The sequence below is a fragment of the Hordeum vulgare genome, chromosome 2H (assembly GCF_904849725.1).
Source record: "Hordeum vulgare subsp. vulgare chromosome 2H, MorexV3_pseudomolecules_assembly, whole genome shotgun sequence".
Taxonomy (NCBI): domain Eukaryota; kingdom Viridiplantae; phylum Streptophyta; class Magnoliopsida; order Poales; family Poaceae; genus Hordeum; species Hordeum vulgare.
In genome coordinates this window covers 25,406,038-25,426,566 of record NC_058519.1, presented here as the reverse complement: position 1 = coordinate 25,426,566, position 20,529 = coordinate 25,406,038, and the positions used below count along the sequence as shown (strand labels likewise).

General features: G+C 44.2%; 1 protein-coding gene across 1 annotated transcript in view; it reads right to left on the bottom strand.

Moving 5' to 3' along the window:
* LOC123425113 overlaps nucleotides 1–20,529 on the bottom strand; it is a 41,555-nt gene that overhangs the window by 609 nt on the left and 20,417 nt on the right. Inside the window, exons 3-5 of the mRNA XM_045108782.1 lie at nucleotides 1,433–1,683; nucleotides 413–503; nucleotides 63–330 (exon numbers count right to left, since the gene is read on the bottom strand). Coding sequence (XP_044964717.1) covers nucleotides 63–330; nucleotides 413–503; nucleotides 1,433–1,683 — 610 coding nt within the window. The remainder of the gene's footprint in view (nucleotides 1–62; nucleotides 331–412; nucleotides 504–1,432; nucleotides 1,684–20,529) is intronic.

Genomic DNA, 20,529 nt, shown 5'->3' with positions numbered 1-20,529 from the left:
TACTAGATAGTAAATTGAAATAAATCAGATTGCATGGATCAAAAACCCAAGAAGGTAAATACCTTTATCTAGAACAGTGTGCGCTACGTGAAATGGAACACGAGCAAAAATATCCGAGCCTGGAAACATTAGCCAGGTATGTTCTTTGGGGTCGTGATTCCCACAAGTTGAGCATATCTCCTTTACTAGCTGTTTGGTAGAAGTTCCTTCCATCTCTTTCATTACGATCTCAAATGGATATGGGACACTGGTCTTAGTTGTCTTAGCTCTTTTCCTGAGGGCTGTGAGGGCCTCCCTATTAGCATTCCTCATCCTATCGTTCTCCACTAGCTGATCATACACGGAACAGATCAAAACAAATCAATACTGAGACTTCTAGCATGAATAGAAAAAGCCAGTAGCACCGACAGACCTGATGTCTTGCCAGAAGAAGTTGCTCCGCGTCTGTTTCTATGTCAATCAGGATCCCTTGAAGCTGCTTCATGTTGGGATCCGTGTTAAAACTGCAAAACAATGTCAATTGGTTTTCATTATTACACAAAATTACTTAATAGAAATACATGTACCATACAATGACAAGACACCCACAAAATCTTCGAGGGTTTTAATTTCAAGGATGATCCAAATTATGTGATAGAAACAACAAAATGCAAACACTAAACACACAAAAATAGGAGACTTTGTGTCTCATAATTACCCCAGGCTGCAGTTCATATTCTCCTATTTAAACGTTTAGTGGCAGTTCCTACTATCAATCCTCTAACTGCAGGGTGAATTAGTATATCCTACCAAGGAAATGTTGCAGAAGTATATAAGCTGGCCGATAAATGAAATAATTAAATATCTAAGAGAATTAGATACAATTATCAATGTTAACAAGGGATCATAAAGAAGTTAGCAATTATCAATGTTGCAATGACCATAACAAAGCTTAGGCATATATGTGGCTCAGAATAGAGTAGACAAAGAAGCATTTACATAAGAGAGAAGAGTGAACTAATTCAAACACACCTGGCTATATGGTATGGAGAAGCATCCTGATGGGTACATAGACATGGTAAATGATGTATATCTGGCGTGTGCGTTATGACGTCCCCGTCCGCTGAAAAAGCATGTCACATGATACGATGTCCTCGTCTCTACAACATAATAGCAAAATGGCACTCGGAAATTGAATAATTAGGTACACATAACAAAACTGGTAGCAGCACAACATGCTAGAGAAAAATACATATTTCTTACTGAACGACTCTAGTCAGGAAACAGACAGAGTAGGACAGCCTTCTCATCTCTCACTGTATGCGCAAAAGGGTTGGGTTGTATCTATGTTCATCACGATATGTGGCAATATAGCCAAATTAACAAATCATACATGCGGACCATGTGTGGGGTATGATGCAGTTTTGACAACGAATTGAACTGTAACACGTACAGGATTGAGAAGAACGCCGCGCTCGGCTCAACGTCAACCTGGAACTGTGTCCACCTGACGGCGCCGGGGACTGGCGGCGGAGCAGAGCGGGGGCAGGCGCAGGCGGAGCAGCTGGCGGGGGAGCGGGAGGCGGCTAGCCGGTGCTTCTCATGGAGGGAGGAGGGGACGGAGGAACTGCCCGCGGCGGCGCTGGGCGGGGTGGCGGCGGTGGGTCGAGACAATCCTAGCGCAGCGAGTCGGGTCGAAGCGTCCTGTTTGAGGTCAACTGTATAGTGGCATTTTTGCACTAACTATCTAATTGCTCGTGTGTTGCGACGAAAACATACATAATTTAGTTGTTCAACGATTAATCTCTCGGGAAACGTAACATAAATTCAAAATTTTCCTACGCATATTCAGATCTTTCTATGAAGAGACCAGCAACGACAGAGGGGTAAGAGCATCTTCATACCTTTGAAGATCGCTAAGCGGAAGCGTTGCTATAACGCGGTTGATGGAGTCGTACTCACAACGATTCCGATCGCGGTGTGATTCTGATCTTGTGCCGAACTACGGCACCTCCGCGTTCAACACACGTGCAGCCCGGTGACGTCTCCCGCACCTTGATCCAGCAAGGAGGAGGGAGAGGTTGGGGAAGAACTCCAACAGCATGACGGCGTGGTGTTGATGGAAAGACGAGGTCTCCCGACAGGGCTTCGCCAAGCACCGGCAGAGAGGAGGAGGAAAAAGGGCAGGGCTGCGCTGAGAGAGAGAAAGGAAACCGTGTGCAAAACAGCCCCGAAACCTCAACAATATATAGGGGGAGGGGGAGGGGGCGCAACCCTTAGGGTTCCCACCCCCAAGGGGTGCGGCAGCCCCAGATGGGAGAGGGGGCGGCGGCCAGGGCAGGGAGGAGGGGTGGTGCGCACCCCTGGTGGGCCTTAGGCCCACCTGGCTTAGGGTTTCCCCCCCCCCCCCCCCCCTTCCCTCTCCCCTGCGCATTGGGCTGAGTGGGGAGGCGCACCAGCCCACCTAGGGGCTGGTTACCTCCCCCACTTGGCCCATCTTACCTCCCGGGGTCGTTGCCCCCCTTCGGTGGACCCCCGGGGCCACCTCCGGTGGCCCCGGTGGTCCCGGTACGTTACCGGTGATGCCCGAAACACTTCCGGTGTCCGAAACCATCCGTCCTATATATCAATCTTTACCTACGGACCATTCCGGAGCTCCTCGTGACGTCCGGGATCTCATCCGGGACTCCGAACAACTTTCGGTAACCTCGTATAACAATTCCCTATAACCCTAGCATCATCGAACCTTAAGTGTGTAGACCCTACGGGTTCGGGAGACAGGCAGACATGACCGAGACACCTCTCCGGCCAATAACCATCAGCGGGGTCTGGATACCCATGGTGGCTCCCACTTGCTCCACGATGATCTCATCGGATGAACCACGATGTCAAGGATTCAATCAATCCCGTATACGATTCCCTTTGCCTGTCGGTATAGAACTTGCCCGAGATTCGATCGTCGGTATACCCATACCTTGTTCAATCTCGTTACCGGTAAGTCTCTTTACTCGTTCTGTAGCACGTCATCGTGTGACTAACTCCTTAGTCACATTGAGCTCATGATGATGTTCTACCGAGTGGGCCCAGAGATACCTCTCCGTCACACGGAGTGACAAATCCCGATCTCGATTTGTACCAACCCAACAGACACTTTCAGAGATACCCGTAGTGCACCTTTATAGTCACCTAGTTACGTTGTGACGTTTGATACACCCAAAGCACTCCTACGGTATCTGGGAGTTGCACAATCTCACGGTCGAAGGAAAAGACACTTGATATTAGAAAAGCTTTAGCATATGAACAATACGATCTAGTGCTATGCTTAGGATTGGGTCTTGTCCATCACATCATTCTCCCAATGATGTGATCCCGTTATCAATGACATCTAATGCCCATGATCAGAAAACCATGATCATCTATTGACTAACGAGCTAGCCAACTAGAGGCTTGCTAGGGACACATTGTGATCTATTTATTCACACATGTATTACTGTTTCCTGCTAATACAATTATAGCATGAACAATAGACTATTATCATGAACAAGGAAATATGATAATAACCATTTTATTATTGCCTCTAGGGCATATTTCCAACAGTCTCCCACTTGCACTAGAGTCAATAATCTAGTTACATTGTGATGTATCGAACACCCATAACATTATGGTGTTGATCATGTTTTACTCGTGGAAGAGGTTTAGTCAACGGGTCTGCAATATTCAGATCCGTGTGTACTTTACAAATATCTATTACTCCACTCTGGACATGGTCCTGGATGGAGTTGTAGCGGCGTTTGATGTGCTTCGTCTTCCGGTGAACCCTGGGCTCCTTGGCTATGACAATGGCCCCAGTGTTATCACAGAAGAGTGTCATTGGACCCGACGCGCTTGGAACCACTCCAAGGTCGGTGATGAGCTCCTTCATCCAAATTCCTTCATGAGCCGCTTCTGAAGCAGCTATGTACTCCGCTTCACATGTAGATGATGTCACGACTTCTTGCTTGCTGCTGCACCAGCTCACTACCCCACCATTCAAAACATATACATATCCGGTCTGTGACTTAGAGTCATCCGGATCTGTGTCGAAGCTAGCGTCGGCGTAACCCTTTACGACGAGCTCTTCGTCACCTCCATAAACGAGAAACATTTCCTTAGTCCTTTTCAGGTACTTAAGGATATTCTTGACCGTTGTCCAGTGTTCCATACCGGGATCACTTTGGTACCTCCCTACCAAACTTATTGCAAGGTTTATATCAGGTCTGGTACACAACATGGCATACATAAGAGAGCCTACGGCTGAAGCGTAGGGGACATAACTCATCTTCTCTCTATCTGCTGTCGTGGTCGGCGATTGAGTCTTACTCAATCTCATACCTTGCAAAACTGGCAAGAACCCTTTCTTTGAGTTTTCCATATTGAACTTCTTCAATATCTTGTCAAGGTATGTGCTTTGTGAAAGACCTATGAGGCTGTTGGGGAACGTCGCATGGGAAACAAAAATTTTCCTACGCGCACGAAGACCTATCATGGTGATGTCCATCTACGAGAGGGGATGAGTGATCTACGTACCCTTGTAGATCGCACAACAGAAGCGTTAGAGAACGCGGTTGATGTAGTGGAACGTCCTCACGTCCCTCGATCCGCCCCGCGAACAATCCCGCGGTCAGTCCCACGATCTAGTACCGAACGGACGGCACCTCCGCGTTCAGCACACGTACAGCTCGACGATGATCTCGGCCTTCTTGATCCAGCAAGAGAGACGGAGAGGTAGAAGAGTTCTCCGGCAGCGTGACGGCGCTCCGGAGGTTGGTGATGATCTTGTCTCAGCAGGGCTCCGCCCGAGCTCCGCAGAAACGCGATCTAGAGGAAAAACTATGGAGGTATGTGGTCGGGCAGCCGTGAGAAAGTCGTCTCAAATCTGCCCTAAAAGCCCCATATATATAGGAGGAGGGAGGGGGACCTTGCCTTGGGGTCCAAGGGATCCCCAAGGGGTCGGCCGAGCCAGGGGGGAGGACTCTCCCCCCCCCCCCCAAACCGAGTCCTACTTGGTTTGGTGGGAGGGAGTCCTTCCCCCTTCCCACTTCTTCCTTTTTTTTTCTTTCCTTTGATTTTTTTCTCTCTTGGCGCATAGGGGATTGGTGGGCTGTCCCACCAGCCCACTAAGGGCTGGTGTGACCCCCCCAAATGCCTATGGGCTTCCCCGGAGTGGGTTGCCCCCCTCCGGTGAACTCCCGGAACCCATTCGTCATTCCCGGTAACTCCGAAAACCTTCCGGTAATCAAATGAGGTCATCCTATATATCAATCTTCGTTTCCGGACTATTCCGGAAACCCTCGTGACGTCCGTGATCTCATCCGGGACTCCGAACAACATTCGGTAACCAACCATATAACTCAAATACGCATAAAACAACGTCGAACCTTAAGTGTGCAGACCCTGCGGGTTCGAGAACTATGTAGACATGACCCGAGAGACTCCTCGGTCAATATCCAATAGCGGGACCTGGATGCCCATATTGGATCCTACATATTCTACGAAGATCTTATCGTTTGAACCTCAGTGCCAAGGATTCGTATAATCCCGTATGTCATTCCCTTTGTCCTTCGGTATGTTACTTGCCCGAGATTCGATCGTTAGTATCCGCATACCTATTTCAATCTCGTTTACCGGCAAGTCTCTTTACTCGTTCCGTAATACAAGATCCCGCAACTTACATTAAGTTACATTGCTTGCAAGGCTTGTGTGTGATGTTTGTATTACCGAGTGGGCCCCAAGATACCTCTCCGTCACACGGAGTGAAAAATCCCAGTCTTGATCCATACTAACTCAACTAACACCTTCGGAGATACCTGTAGAGCATCTTTATAGTCACCCAGTTACGTTGCGACGTTTGATACACACAAAGCATTCCTCCGATGTCAGTGAGTTACATGATCTCATGGTCATAGGAATAAATACTTGACACGCAGAAAACAGTAGCAACAAAATGACACGATCAACATGCTACGTCTATTAGTTTGGGTCTAGTCCATCACATGATTCTTCTAATGATGTGATCCCGTTATCAAGTAACAACACTTGCCTATGGCCAGGAAACCTTGGCCATCTTTGATCAACGAGCTAGTCAACTAGAGGCTTACTAGGGACAGTGTTTTGTCTATGTATCCACACAAGTATTGTGTTTCCAATCAATACAATTATAGCATGGATAATAAACGATTATCATGAACTAAGAAATATAATAATAACTAATTTATTATTGCCTCTAGGGCATATTTCCAACAGTCTCCCACTTGCACTAGAGTCAATAATCTAGTTCACATCACCATGTGATTCCAACGAATCCAACACCCATATAGTTATGGGGTCTGATCACGTCTTGCTCGTGAGAGAGGTTTTAGTCAACGGTTCTGAAACTTTCAGATTCGTGTGTTCTTTACAAATCTTTATGTCATCTTATAGATGCTGCTACTACGTGCTATTCGTAAATGCTCCAAATATCTACTCTACTATACGAATCCGTTTCACTACTCATAGTTATCCGGATTAGTGTCAAAGCTTGCATTGACGTAACCCTTTACGACAAACTCTTTAACCACCTCCATAATCGAGAAAAATTCCTTAGTCCATTAGTTACTAAGGATAAATTTCAACCGCTGCTAGTGATTCAATCATGGATCACTCTCTGTACCTCTCAACATACTTTGAGTCAAGGCACACTTCAGGTGCGGTACACAGCATGGCATACTTTAGATTCTACGGCTAAGGCATAGAAGACGACCTTCGTCTATTCTCTTTATTCTGCCGTGGTCGGGTTTTGAGTCTTACTCAAATTCATACCTCACAACGTAACCAAGAACTCCTTCTTTGCTGATCTATTTTGAACTCTTTCAAAAACTTGTCAAGGCATGCATCTTGTTGAAACTTCTATTAAGCACTTTCGATCTATCTCCATAGATCTTTGATGATCAACGTTCAAGTAGCTCAATCCAGGTACTCCTTCGAAAAACTCCTTTCAAACAACCTTTTATGCTTCACAGAAATTCTACATTACTTCTGATCAACAATATGTCAACCACATATACTTATCAGAAATTCTATAGTGCTCCCACTCACTTCTTTGGAAACACAAGTTTCTCGTAAACCTTGTACAAACCCAAAATCTTTGATCATCTCATCAAAGTGTATATTCCAACTCCGAGATGCTTGCACCAGTCCATTGAAGGATCACTGGAGCTTGCATACTTGCTAGTATCTTTAGGATCGACAAAACCTTCTAGTTGTATCACGTAAAATGTTTGCTCAAATAAACCGTTGAGAAAACAATGTTTTTGACATCCTATGTGCAATATTTCATAAATAATGCATCAACAACTAACATAATTCTAACAGACCTTTAGCATCGCTATGAGTGAGAAAGTCTCATCATAGTCAACTGTTTGATCTTGTCGAAAACATCTTTGCGACAAGTTGAGCTTTTCTTAATAGTGACTTATCACCATCATCGTCTGTCTTCCTTTAAAGATCCATCTTTACTCAATAGTCCTATGACTATCAAGTAGTTCTTTCAAAGTCTACACTTTGTTTTCATCCATGGATCCTCTCTCGGATTTCATGGCTTCCAGCCATTTGTCAGAATCTAGGCCCACCATCGCTTTCTCCATAACTCGTAGGTTCACTGTTGCTCAACAACATGACCTCCAAGACAGGGTTACCGTACTACTCTGCAGCAGTACGCGACCTTATCGACCTACGAGGTTTGTAGTAACTTGATTCGAAGCTCAATGAACACCATCATCAGCTTCCACTTCAATTGGTGTAGGCGCCACAGGAACTACTTCCTGCGCCCTGCTACACACTGGTTCAATAACCTCATCAAGTTCTACTACCCTCCCACTCAATTCTTTCGAGAGAAACCTTTCCTCGAGAAAGGATCCGTTTCTAGAAACAAACACTTTGCTTTCGGATCTGAGATAGGAGATGTACCCAACTGTTTTGGATATCCTATGAAGATGCATTTATCCGCTTTGGGTTCGAGCTTATCAGACTGAAACTTTTTCACATAAGTGTCGAAGCCCCAAACTTTCAAGAAACGACAGTTTAGATTTCTCTAAACCTCAGTCTATACTGTGTCATCTTAACGGAAATACGCGGTGCCCTATTTAAAGTGAGTGCGGTTGTCTCTAATGCATAACCCATAAACGATAGTGGTAATTCGATAAGAGACATCATAGTATGCACCATACCAAATAGTGCGTGGCTATGACGTTCAGACACATCATCACACTATGATGTTCCAGGTGGCATGAACTGCGAAACAATTTCCACATTGTCTTAACTGTGTACCAAAAACTCGTAACTCAGATATTCATTTCTATGATCATATCGTAGACAGTTCATCCTCTTGTTACGACGAACTTCACTCTGAAATGGATTTGAACTTTTCAATATTACAGACTTGTGATTCATTAAGTAAATACTCCTGTATCTACTCAAATCGTCAGTGAAGTAAGAACATAATGATATCCACTGCGTGCCTCATCACCAATTGGACTGCATACATCAAAATGTATCACTTCCAACAAGTTACTTTCTTATTTCATCTCAATGAAAACAAGGCCTTGCTCATGTGGTATGATTTGCATGTCACTAGTGATTCGAAATCAGGTGAGTACAAAGATCCATTAGCATGGAGCCTCTTCATGCAATTTATACTAACATGACTCAAGCGGCAGTGCCACAAGTAAGTGGTACCATCATCATTAACTCGTATCTTTTGGCACCAATATCATGAACATGTGTAACACTACGATCGAGATTCAATAAACCATTGAAGGTGAATATTCAAGGAAATAGAGTAACCATTATTCTCTATAAATGAATAATCGTATTGCAATAAACACGATCCAATCATGTTCATGCTTAACGCAAGCACCAAATAACAATTATTTAGGTTTAACACCAATCCCGATGGTAGAGGGAGCGTGCGGCGTTTGATCATATCAACCTTGGAAACACTTCCAACACGTATCGTCACCTCGCCTTTAGCTAGTCTCCGTTTATGCCGTAGCTTTCATTTCGTGTTACTAATTACTTAGCAACCGAACCGGTATCCAATACCCTCATGCTACTAGGAGTACCAGTAAAGTACACATCAACATCATGTATATCAAATACACTTCTTTCGACTTTTGCCAGCCTTCTTATCTACCAAGTATCTAGAGTTGCTCCGCCTCAGTGACTGTTCCCCTCATTACAGAAGCACTTAGTCTCGGGTTTGGGTTTAATCTTGGGTCTCTTCATTAGTGCAGCAACTGTTTTGCGATTTCGCGAAGTATCCCTTCTAGCCCTTGCCTTTCTTGAAACTTAGTGGTTTTACAAACCATCCACTATTGACGCTCCTTCTTGATTTCTACTTTCGCAGTGTCAAAACATCGCGAATCGCTCAAGGATCATTGTATCTATCCTTGATATGTTATAGTTCATCACGAAGCTCTCACAGCTTGGTGGCAGTGACTTTGGAGAACTATCACTATCTCATCTGGAAGATTAACTCCCACTTGATTCAAGTGATTGTCGTACTCAGACAATCTGAGCACACGCTCAACGATTGAGCTTTTCTCCTTTACTTTGTGGACAAAGAATCTTGTTGGAGGTCTCGTACCTCTTAACAAGGGCACAAGCATGAAATAACAATTTCATCTCTTTAGAACATCACTTATGTTCCGTGACGTTTTACAACGTTTTCGGCGCCTTGCTTCTAAGCCATTAAGTATTTTGCACTGAACTATCGTGTAGTCATCAGAAACGTGTATGTCGGATGTTCATAGCATCCACAGACGACGCTCGAGGTGCAGCACACCGAGTGGTGCATTAAGGACATAAGCCTTCTGCGCAGCAACGAGGACAATCCTCGGTTTTACAGACTCAGTCTGCAAAGTTTGCTACTATCAATTTTCAACTAAATTTTCTCTAGGAACATATAAAAACAGTAGAGCTATAGCGCAAGCTACATCGTAATTCGCAAAGACCATTAGACTATGTTCATGACAATTAGTTCAATTAATCATATTACTTAAGAACTCCCACTCAAAAAGTACATCTCTCTAGTCATTTGAGTGGTACATGATCCAAATCCACTATCTCAAGTCCGATCATCACGTGAGTCGAGAATAGTTTCAGTGGTAAGCATCTCTATGCTAATCATATCAACTATACGATTCATGCTCGACCTTTCGGTCTCATGTGTTCCGAGGCCATGTCTGCACATGCTAGGCTCGTCAAGCTTAACCCGAGTGTTCCGCGTGTGCAACTGTTTTGCACCCGTTGTATGTGAACGTTGAGTATATCACACCCGATCATCACGTGGTGTCTCGAAACGAAGAACTGTCGCAACGGTGCACAGTCGGGGAGAACACAATTTCGTCTTGAAATTTTAGTGAGAGATCACCTCATAATGCTACCGTCGTTCTAAGCAAGATAAGGTGCATAAAAGGATTAACATCACATGCAATTCATAAGTGACATGATATGGCCATCATCATGTGCTTCTTGATCTCCATCACCAAAGCACCGGCACGATCTTCTTGTCACCGGCGTCACACCATGATCTCCATCATCATGATCTCCATCAACGTGTCGCCATCGGGGTTGTCGTGCTACTTATGCTATTACTACTAAAGCTACATCCTAGCAAAATAGTAAACGCATCTGCAAGCACAAACGTTAGTATAAAGACAACCCTATGGCTCCTGCCGGTTGTCGTACCATCGACATGCAAGTCGATATTTCTATTACAACATGATCATCTCATACATCCAATATATCACATCACATCGTTGGCCATATCACATCACAATCATACCCTGCAAAAACAAGTTAGACGTCCTCTAATTTTGTTTGTTGCATGTTTTACGTGGTGACCAAGGGTATCTAGTAGGATCGCATCTTACTTACGCAAACACCACAACGGAGATATATGAGTTGCTATTTAACCTCATCCAAGGACCTCCTCGGTCAAATCCGATTCAACTAAAGTTGGAGAAACCGTCACTTGCCAGTCATCTTTGAGCAAAGGGGGTTACTTGTAACGATGAAACCAGTCTCTCGTAAGCGTACGAGTAATGTCGGTCCAAGCCGCTTCAATCCAACAATACCGCGAAATCAAGAAAAGACTAAGGAGGGCAGCAAAACGCACATCACCGCCCACAAAACCTTTTGTGTTCTACTCGAGAAGACATCTACGCATGAACCTAGCTTATGATGCCACTGTTGGGGAACGTCGCATGGGAAACAAAAAATTTCCTACGCGCACGAAGACCTATCATGGTGATGTCCATCTACGAGAGGGGATGAGTGATCTACGTACCCTTGTAGATCGTACAACAGAAGCGATGTGAGATCGCGGTTGATGTAGTGGAACGTCCTCACGTCCCTCGATCCACCCCGCGAACAATCCCGCGATCAGTCCCACGATCTAGTACCGAACGGACGGCACCTCCGGTGTCAGTGAGTTATATGATCTCATGGTCATAGGAATAAATACTTGACACGCAGAAAACAGCAGCAAAAAAATGACACGATCAACATGCTACGTCTATTAGTTTGGGTCTAGTCCATCACATGATTCTCCTAATGATGTGATCCCGTTATCAAGTAACAACACTTGCCTATGGCCAGGAAACCTTGGCCATCTTTGATCAACGAGCTAGTCAACTAGAGGCTTACTAGGGACAGTGTTTTGTCTATGTATCCACACAAGTATTGTGTTTCCAATCAATACAATTATAGCATGGATAATAAACGATTATCATGAACTAAGAAATATAATAATAACTAATTTATTATTGCCTCTAGGGCATATTTCCAACAGAGGCGTCTCGATCTATCTCTATAGATCTTGATGCCTAATATGTCTGCAGCTTCTCCAAGGTCCTTCATTGAAAAACTCTTGTTCAAATAGGCCTTTATGCTCTTCAGCATCTCTATATTATTCCCCATCAATAATATGTCATCCACATACAGTATGAGGAAAGCTACAGAGCTCCCACTCACTTTCTTGTACAAACAGGCTTCTCCGTAAACCTGTATGAACCCAAACGCTTTAATCACCTCATTAAAGCGAATGTTCCAACTCCGAGATGCTTGCACCAGCCCATCGATGGAGCGCTGGAGCTTGCACACTTTGTTAGCACCCTTAGGGTCGACAAAACCTTCTGGTTGCATCATATACAACTCTTCCTTAAGGTTCCCGTTAAGGAACGCCGTTTTGACGTCCATTTGCCAAATTTCATAATCATAAAAGACGGCAATTGCTAACATGATTCGGACTGATTTCAGCTTCGCTACGGGAGAGAAAGTCTCTTCGTAGTCAACTCCTTGAATTTGTCGAAAACCCTTTGCGACAAGTCGAGCTTTATAAACGGTTACATTACCGTTTGCATCAGTCTTCTTCTTGAAGATCCATTTATTTTCTATGGCTCGTTGGTCATCGGGCAAGTCCACCAAAGTCCATACTTTGTTCTCATACATGGATCCTATCTCGGATTTCATAGCTTCAAGCCATTTGTTGGAATCCGGGCCCGCCATCGCTTCTTCATAGTTCGAAGGTTCACCGTTGTCTAACAACATGATTTCCATCACAGGGTTGTCGTACCACTCTGGTGCGGAGCGTGCCCTTGTGGACCTTCGCGGTTCAGTAGTAACTTGATCCGAAGCTTCATGATCATCATCATTAACTTTCTCTTCAGTTGGTGTAGGCGCCACATGAACAACTTCCCGCGTTGCGCTACTATCATGTTCGAGAGGGGGTGTAATTACCTCATCAAGTTCTACCTTCCTTCCACTTACTTCTTTCGAGAGAAACTCTTTCTCTAGAAAGGATCCCTTCTTGGCAACAAAGGTTTTACCTTCGGATCTAAGATAGAAGGTATACCCAATAGTTTCCTTAGGGTATCCTATGAATACGCATTTCTCCGCTTTGGGTTCGAGCTTTTATGGTTGAAGTTTCTTCACATAAGCATCGCAACCCCAAACTTTAAGAAACGACAACTTAGGTTTCTTGCCAAACCATAGTTAATACGGTGTCGTCTCAACGGATTTAGACGGCGCCCTATTTAAAGTGAATGCTGCAGTTTCTAATGCGTATCCCCAAAATGATAGCGGCAAGTCGGTAAGAGACATCATAGATCGTACCATATCTAATAAAGTGCGATTACGACGTTCAGACACTCCGTTGCGTTGCGGTGTGGCAGGCGGCGTCAGTTGTGAAACGATTCCACACTTCCTTAGGTGTGTGACAAACTCGTGACTCAAATATTCACCTCCACGATCAGATCGTAGACACTTAATTTTTCTGTCACGTTGATTCTCGACCTCACTCTGAAATTCCTTGAACTTTTCAAATGTCTCAGCTGATTTGTGCTTCATCAAGTAGATATACCCATACCTACTCAAATCATCGGTGAGAGTGAAAACATAAGATAGCTACCGCGAGCTTCAACGTTCATTGGACCACACACATCAGTATGTATTATTTCCAATAAGTCGGTTGCTCTCTCCATTATTCCTGAGAATGGAGTCTTAGTCATCTTGCTCATGAGGCACGGTTCGCATGTGTCAAATGATTCAAAATCAAGAGACTCTAATAGTCCATCAGTATGGAGCTTCTTCATGCGCTTAACGCCGATATGACCAAGGCGACAGTGCCACAAGTATGTGGGACTATCATTATCAACTTTGCATTTTTTGGTACTCACACAATGAATATGCGTAACATCACGATCGAGATTCATCAAGAATAAACCATTCACCAGCGGAGCATGACCATAAAACATATCACTCATATAAATAGAACAACCATTATTCTCTGACTTAAATGAGTAGCCGTCTCGCATTAAGCAAGACCCTGATACAATGTTCATGCTTAAAGCTGGTACTAAATAACAATTATTAAGGTTTAAAACTAATCCCGACGGTAGGTGTAGAGGTAGCGTGCCGACAGCGATCATATCGACCTTGGAACCATTCCCGACGCGCATCGTCACCTCGTCCTTGGCCAGTCTCCGCTTATTCCGCAGTTCCTGTTTCGAGTTGCAAATGTGAGCAACAACACCGGTATCAAATACCCAGGAGCTACTACGAGCGCTGGTAAGGTACACATCAATAACATATATATCACATATACATTTAATGTTGCCGGCCTTCTTGTCCGCTAAGTATTTCGGGCAGTTCCGCTTCCAATGAGCCTTTCCCTTGCAATAGAAGCACTCAGTCTCAGGCTTGGGTCCATTCTTTTTTTTCTTCCCGGCATCTGGCTTACCGGGCACGGCAACAACATTGTCGTCTTTCTTGAAGTTCTTCTTACCCTTGCCCTCCTTGAAACTAGTGGTCTTGTTGACCATCAACACTTGATGCTCTTTCTTGATTTCTACTTCTACAGATTTGAGCATCGAGTACAACTCGGGAATGGACTTCTCCATCCCTTGCATGTTGTAGTTAAGCACAAAGCCTTTGTAGATTGGTGGGAGAGACTGGAGGATTCTGTCAATTATAGCATCATCCGGAAGTTCGACTCCAAGTGAAGTCAGACGACCGTGTAACCCGGACATTTTGAGTATGTGCTCACTGACAGAACTGTTCTCCTCCATCTTACAGCTAAAGAACTTGTCGGAGACTTCATATCTCTCGACACGGGCATGAGCTTGAAAAACTAGCTTCAGCTCTTGGAACATCTCATATGCACCGTGTTGCTCAAAACGCCTTTGGAGCCCCGTTTCTAAACTGTTTAACATGCCACACCTAACCAGAGAGTAGTCATCACTCCGCGTTTGCCAGACGTTCAGAATGTCCTGGGCTGCTACGGGAGCGGGAGGGTCACCTAGTGGCGCATCAAGGACATAAGCCTTTTTAGATGCTTCAAGGATGAGCTTCAAATTGCGAACCCAGTCCGCATAGTTGCTACCATCATCTTTCAGCTTGTTTTTCTCTAGGAATGCGTTGAAATTGAGGTTGACGTTGGCCATCTACTGTTGGGGAACGTCGCAAGGGAAACAAAAATTTTCCTACGCGCACGAAGACCTATCATGGTGATGTCCATCTACGAGAGGGGATGAGTGATCTACGTACCCTTGTAGATCGTACAGCAGAAGCGTTAGTGAACGCGGTTGATGTAGTGGAACGTCCTCACGTCCCTCGATCCGCCCCGCGAACAATCCCGCGATCAGTCCCACGATCTAGTACCGAACGGACGGCACCTCCGCGTTCAGCACACGTACAGCTCGACGATGATCTCGGCCTTCTTGATCCAGCAAGAGAGACGGAGAGGTAGAAGAGTTCTCCGGCAGCGTGACGGCACTCCGGAGGTTGGTGATGATCTTGTCTCAGCAGGGCTCCGCCCGAGCTCCGCAGAAACGCGATCTAGAGGAAAAACTATGGAGGTATGTGGTCGGGCAGCCGTGAGAAAGTCGTCTCAAATCAGCCCTAAAACATCCGTATATATAGGTGGGAGGGAGGGGAGGAGGCAGCCTCAAAACCTAAAGGTTTGGCCGAAATTGGAGGTGGAGGAGTCCTACTCCAATCCTACTTGGAGTAGGATTCCACCTTCCCACTTGGAAACTCTTTCCACCTTGTGTTTTTTCCTTCTCAAACCTTATGGGCCTTAGTGGGAACTTATTCCAGCCCACTAGGGGCTGGTTTATCTCTTCCCATAGCCCATGAGACCCCTTGGGGCGTGACACCCCTCCCGATGGTCCCCGGCACCCCTCCCGGCACTCCCGGTACACTACCGATGAGCCCGAAACTTTTCCGGTAATGCACGAAAACCTTCCGGTAACCAAATGAGGTCATCCTATATATCAATCTTCGTTTCCGGACCATTCCGGAAACCCTCGTGACGTCCGTGATCTCATCCGGGACTCCGAACAACATTCGGTAACCAACCATATAACTCAAATACGCATAAAACAACGTCGAACCTTAAGTGTGCAGACCCTGCGGGTTCGAGAACTATGTAGACATGACCCGAGAGACTCCTCGGTCAATATCCAACAGCGGGACCTGGATGCCCATATTGGATCCTACATATTCTACGAAGATCTTATCGTTTGAACCTCAGTGCCAAGGATTCGTATAATCCCGTATGTCATTCCCTTTGTCCTTCGGTATGTTACTTGCCCGAGATTCGATCGTCAGTATCCGCATACCTATTTCAATCTCGTTTACCGGCAAGTCTCTTTACTCGTTCCGTAATACAAGACCCCGCAACTTACACTAAGTTACATTGCTTGCAAGGCTTGTGTGTGATGTTGTATTACCGAGTGGGCCCCGAGATACCTCTCCGTCACACGGAGTGACAAATCCCAGTCTTGATCCATACTAACTCAACTAACACCTTCGGAGATACCTGTAGAGCATCTTTATAGTCACCCAGTTACGTTGCGACGTTTGATACACACAAAGCATTCCTCCGGTGTCAGTGAGTTATATGATCTCATGGTCATAGGAATAAATACTTGACACGCAGAAAACAGTAGCAACAAAATGACACGATCAACATGCTACGTCTATTAGTTTGGGTCTAGTCCATCACATGATTCTCCTAATGATGTGATCCCGTTATCAAGTGACAACACTTGCCTATGGCCAGGAAACCTTGACCATCTTTGATCAACGAGCTAGTCAACTAGAGGCTTACTAGGGACAGTGTTTTGTCTATGTATCCACACAAGTATTGTGTTTCCAATCAATACAATTATAGCATGGATAATAAACGATTATCATGAACTAAGAAATATAATAATAACTAATTTATTATTGCCTCTAGGGCATGTTTCCAACAGTCTCCCACTTGCACTAGAGTCAATAATCTAGTTCACATCACCATGTGATTCCAACGAATCCAACACCCATATAGTTATGGGGTCTCATCATGTCTTGCTTGTGAGAGAGGTTTTAGTCAACGGTTCTGAAACTTTCAGATCCGTGCGTTCTTTACAAATCTTTATGTCATCTTATAGATGCTGCTACTACGTGCTATTCGGAAATGCTCCAAATATCCACTCTACTATATGAATCCGTTTCACTACTCATAGTTATTCAGATTAGTGTCAAAGCTTGCATCGACGTTACCCTTTACGACGAACTCTTTAACCACCTCCATAATCGAGAAAAATTCCTTAGTCCATTTGTTACTAAGGATAAATTTTGACCGCTGCTAGTGATTCAATCATGGATCACTCTCTGTACCCTCAACAGACTTTGAGTCAAGGCACACATTAGGTGCGGTACACAGCATGGCATACTTTAGATTCTACGGCTAAGGCATAGAAGACGACCTTCGTCTATTCTCTTTATTCTGCCGTGGTCGGGTTTTGAGTCTTACTCAAATTCACACCTCACAACGCAACCAAGAACTCCTTCTTTGCTGATCTATTTTGAACTCTTTCAAAAACTTGTCAAGGCATGCATCTTGTTGAAACTTCTATTAAGCGTTTTCGATCTATCTCCATAGATCTTTGATGCTCAATGTTCAAGTAGCGTAATCCAGGTACTCCTTTGAAAACTTCTTTCAAACAATCTTGTCTGCTTTACAGAAATTCTACATTACTTCTGATCCACAATATGTCAACCACATATACCTATCAGAAATTCTATAGTGCTCCCACTCACTTCTTTGGAAATACAAGTTTCTCATAAACGTTGTACACACCCAAAATCTTTGATCATCTCATCAAAGTGCTTATTCCAACTCCGAGATGCTTGCACCAGTCCATTGAAGGATCACTGGAGCTTGCATACTTGCTAGTATCTTTAGGATCGACAAAACCTTCTGGTTGTATCACATACAATGTTTGCTCAAGGAAACCGTCGAGGAAACAATGTTTTGACATCCTACGTGCAATATTTCATAAATAATGCAGCAACTACTAACATAATTCTAACAGACCTTTAGCATCGCTACGAGTGAGAAAGACTCATCATAGTCAACTGTTTGATCTTGTCGAAAACATCTTTGCGACAAGTCGAGCTTTTCTTAATAGTGACTTATCACCATCATCGTCTGTCTTCTTTTAAAGATCCATTTTACCCAATAGTCCCATGACCATCAAGTAGTTCTACCAAAGTCTACACTTTGTTTTCACACATGGATCCTCTCTCGGATTTTATGGCTTCCAGCCATTTGTCGGAATCTGGGCCCACCATCGCTTTCTCCATAACTCGTAGGTTCACTGTTGCTCAACAACATGACCTCCAAGACAGGGTTACCGTACTACTCTGCAGCAGTACGCGACCTTGTCGACCTACGAGGTTTGTAGTAACTTGATTCGAAGCTCAATGATCATCATCATCAGCTTCCACTTCAATTGGTGTAGGCGCCACATGAACAACTTCCTGCGCCCTGCTACACACTGGTTGAAGTGATGGTTCAATAACCTCATGAAGTTCTACTACCCTCCCACTCAATTCTTTCGAGAGAAACCTTTCCTCGAGAAAGGATCCGTTTCTAGAAACAAACACTTTGCTTTCGGATCTGAGATAGGAGATGTACCCAACTGTTTTGGATATCCTATGAAGATGCATTTATCCGCTTTGGGTTCGAGCTTATCAGACTAAAACCTTTTTCACATAAGTTTCGAAGCCCCAAACTTTCAAGAAACGATAGTTTAGATTTATCTAAACCTCAGTCTATACTGTGTCATCTCAACGGAAATACGTGGTGCCCTATTTAAAGTGAGTGCGGTTGTCTCTAATGCATAACCCATAAACGACAGTGGTAATTCGATAAGAGACATCATAGTATGCACCATACCAGATAGTGCGTGGCTATGACGTTCAGACACATCATCACACCATGATGTTCCAGGTGGCATGAACTGTGAAACAATTTCCACATTGTCTTAACTGTGTACCAAAAATTCGTAACTCAGATATTCATTTCTATGATCATATCGTAGACAGTTCATCCTCTTGTTACGACGAACTTCACTCTGAAACAGAATTGAACTTTTCAATATTTCAGACTTGTGATTCATTAAGTAAATACTCCTGTATCTACTCAAGTCGTCAGTGAAGTAAGAACATAATGATATCCACTGCGTGCCTCAACACTCACTGGACTGCATATATCAAAATGTATCACTTCCAACAAGTTACTATCTTGTTTCAACTCAATGAAAACAAGGCCTTGCTCATGTGGTATGATTTGCATGTCACTAGTGATTCGAAATCAGGTGAGTAAAGATCCATCAGCATGGAGCCTCTTCATGCAATTTATACTAACATGACTCAAGCGGCAGTGCCACAAGTAAGTGGTACTATCATCATTTAACTCGTATCTTTTGGCACCAATGTGTAACACTACAATCGAGATTCAATAAACCATTGAAGGTGATCATTCAAGCAAATAGAGTAACCATTATTCCTTTTGAATGAATAATCGTATTGCAATAAACACGATCCAATCATGTTCATGCTTAACGCAAGCACCAAATAACAATTATTTAGGTTCAACACCAATCCCGATGGTAAAGGGGGCGTGTGACGTTTGATCATATCAACCTTGGAAACACTTCCAACACGTATCGTCACCTCGCCTTTAGCTAGTCTCCGTTTATGTCGTAGCTTTCATTTCGCGTTACTAATCACTTAGCAACCGAACCGGTATCCAATACCCTCATGCTACTAGGAGTACTAGTAAAGTACACATCAACATTATGTATATCAAATATACTTCTTTCGACTTTTGCCAGCCTTCTTATCTACCAAGTATCTAGAGTTGCTCCGCCTCAGTGACTGTTCCCCTTATTACAGAAGCACTTAGTCTCGGGTTTGGGTTTAATCTTGGGTCTCTTCATTAGCGCAGCAACTGTTTTGCCGTTTCACGAAGTATCCCTTCTAGCCCTCGCCTTTCTTGAAACTTAGTGGTTTTCCAAACCATCAACTATTGATGCTCCTTCTTGATTTCTACTTTCGCAGTGTCAAACGTCGCGAATCGCTCAAGGATCATTGTATCTATCCTTGATATGTCATAGTTCATCACGAAGCTCTCAAAGCTTGGTGGCAGTGACTTTTGGAGAACCATCACTATCTCATCTGGAAGATTAGCTCCCACTTGATTCAAGTGATTGTCGTACTCAGACAATCTGAGCACATGCTCAACGATTGAGCTTTTCTCCTTTACTTTGTGGTCAAAGAATCTTGTTGGAGGTCTAGTACCTCTTAACAAGGGCACAAGCATGAAATCACAATTGCATCTCTTCGGAACATCACTTATGTTCCGTGACGTTTTACAACGTTTTCGGCGCCTTGCTTCTAAGCCATCAAGTATCTTGCACTGAACTATCGTGTAGTCATCAGTAATGTGTATGTCGGATGTTCATAGCATCCACAGACGACGCTCGAGGTGCAGCACACCGAGTGGTGCATTAAGGACATAAGCCTTCTGCGTAGCAACGAGGACAATCCTCGGTTTTACAGACTCAGTCTGCAAAGGTTGCTACTATCAATTTTCAACTAAATTTTCTCTAGGAACATATAAAAACAGTAGAGCTATAG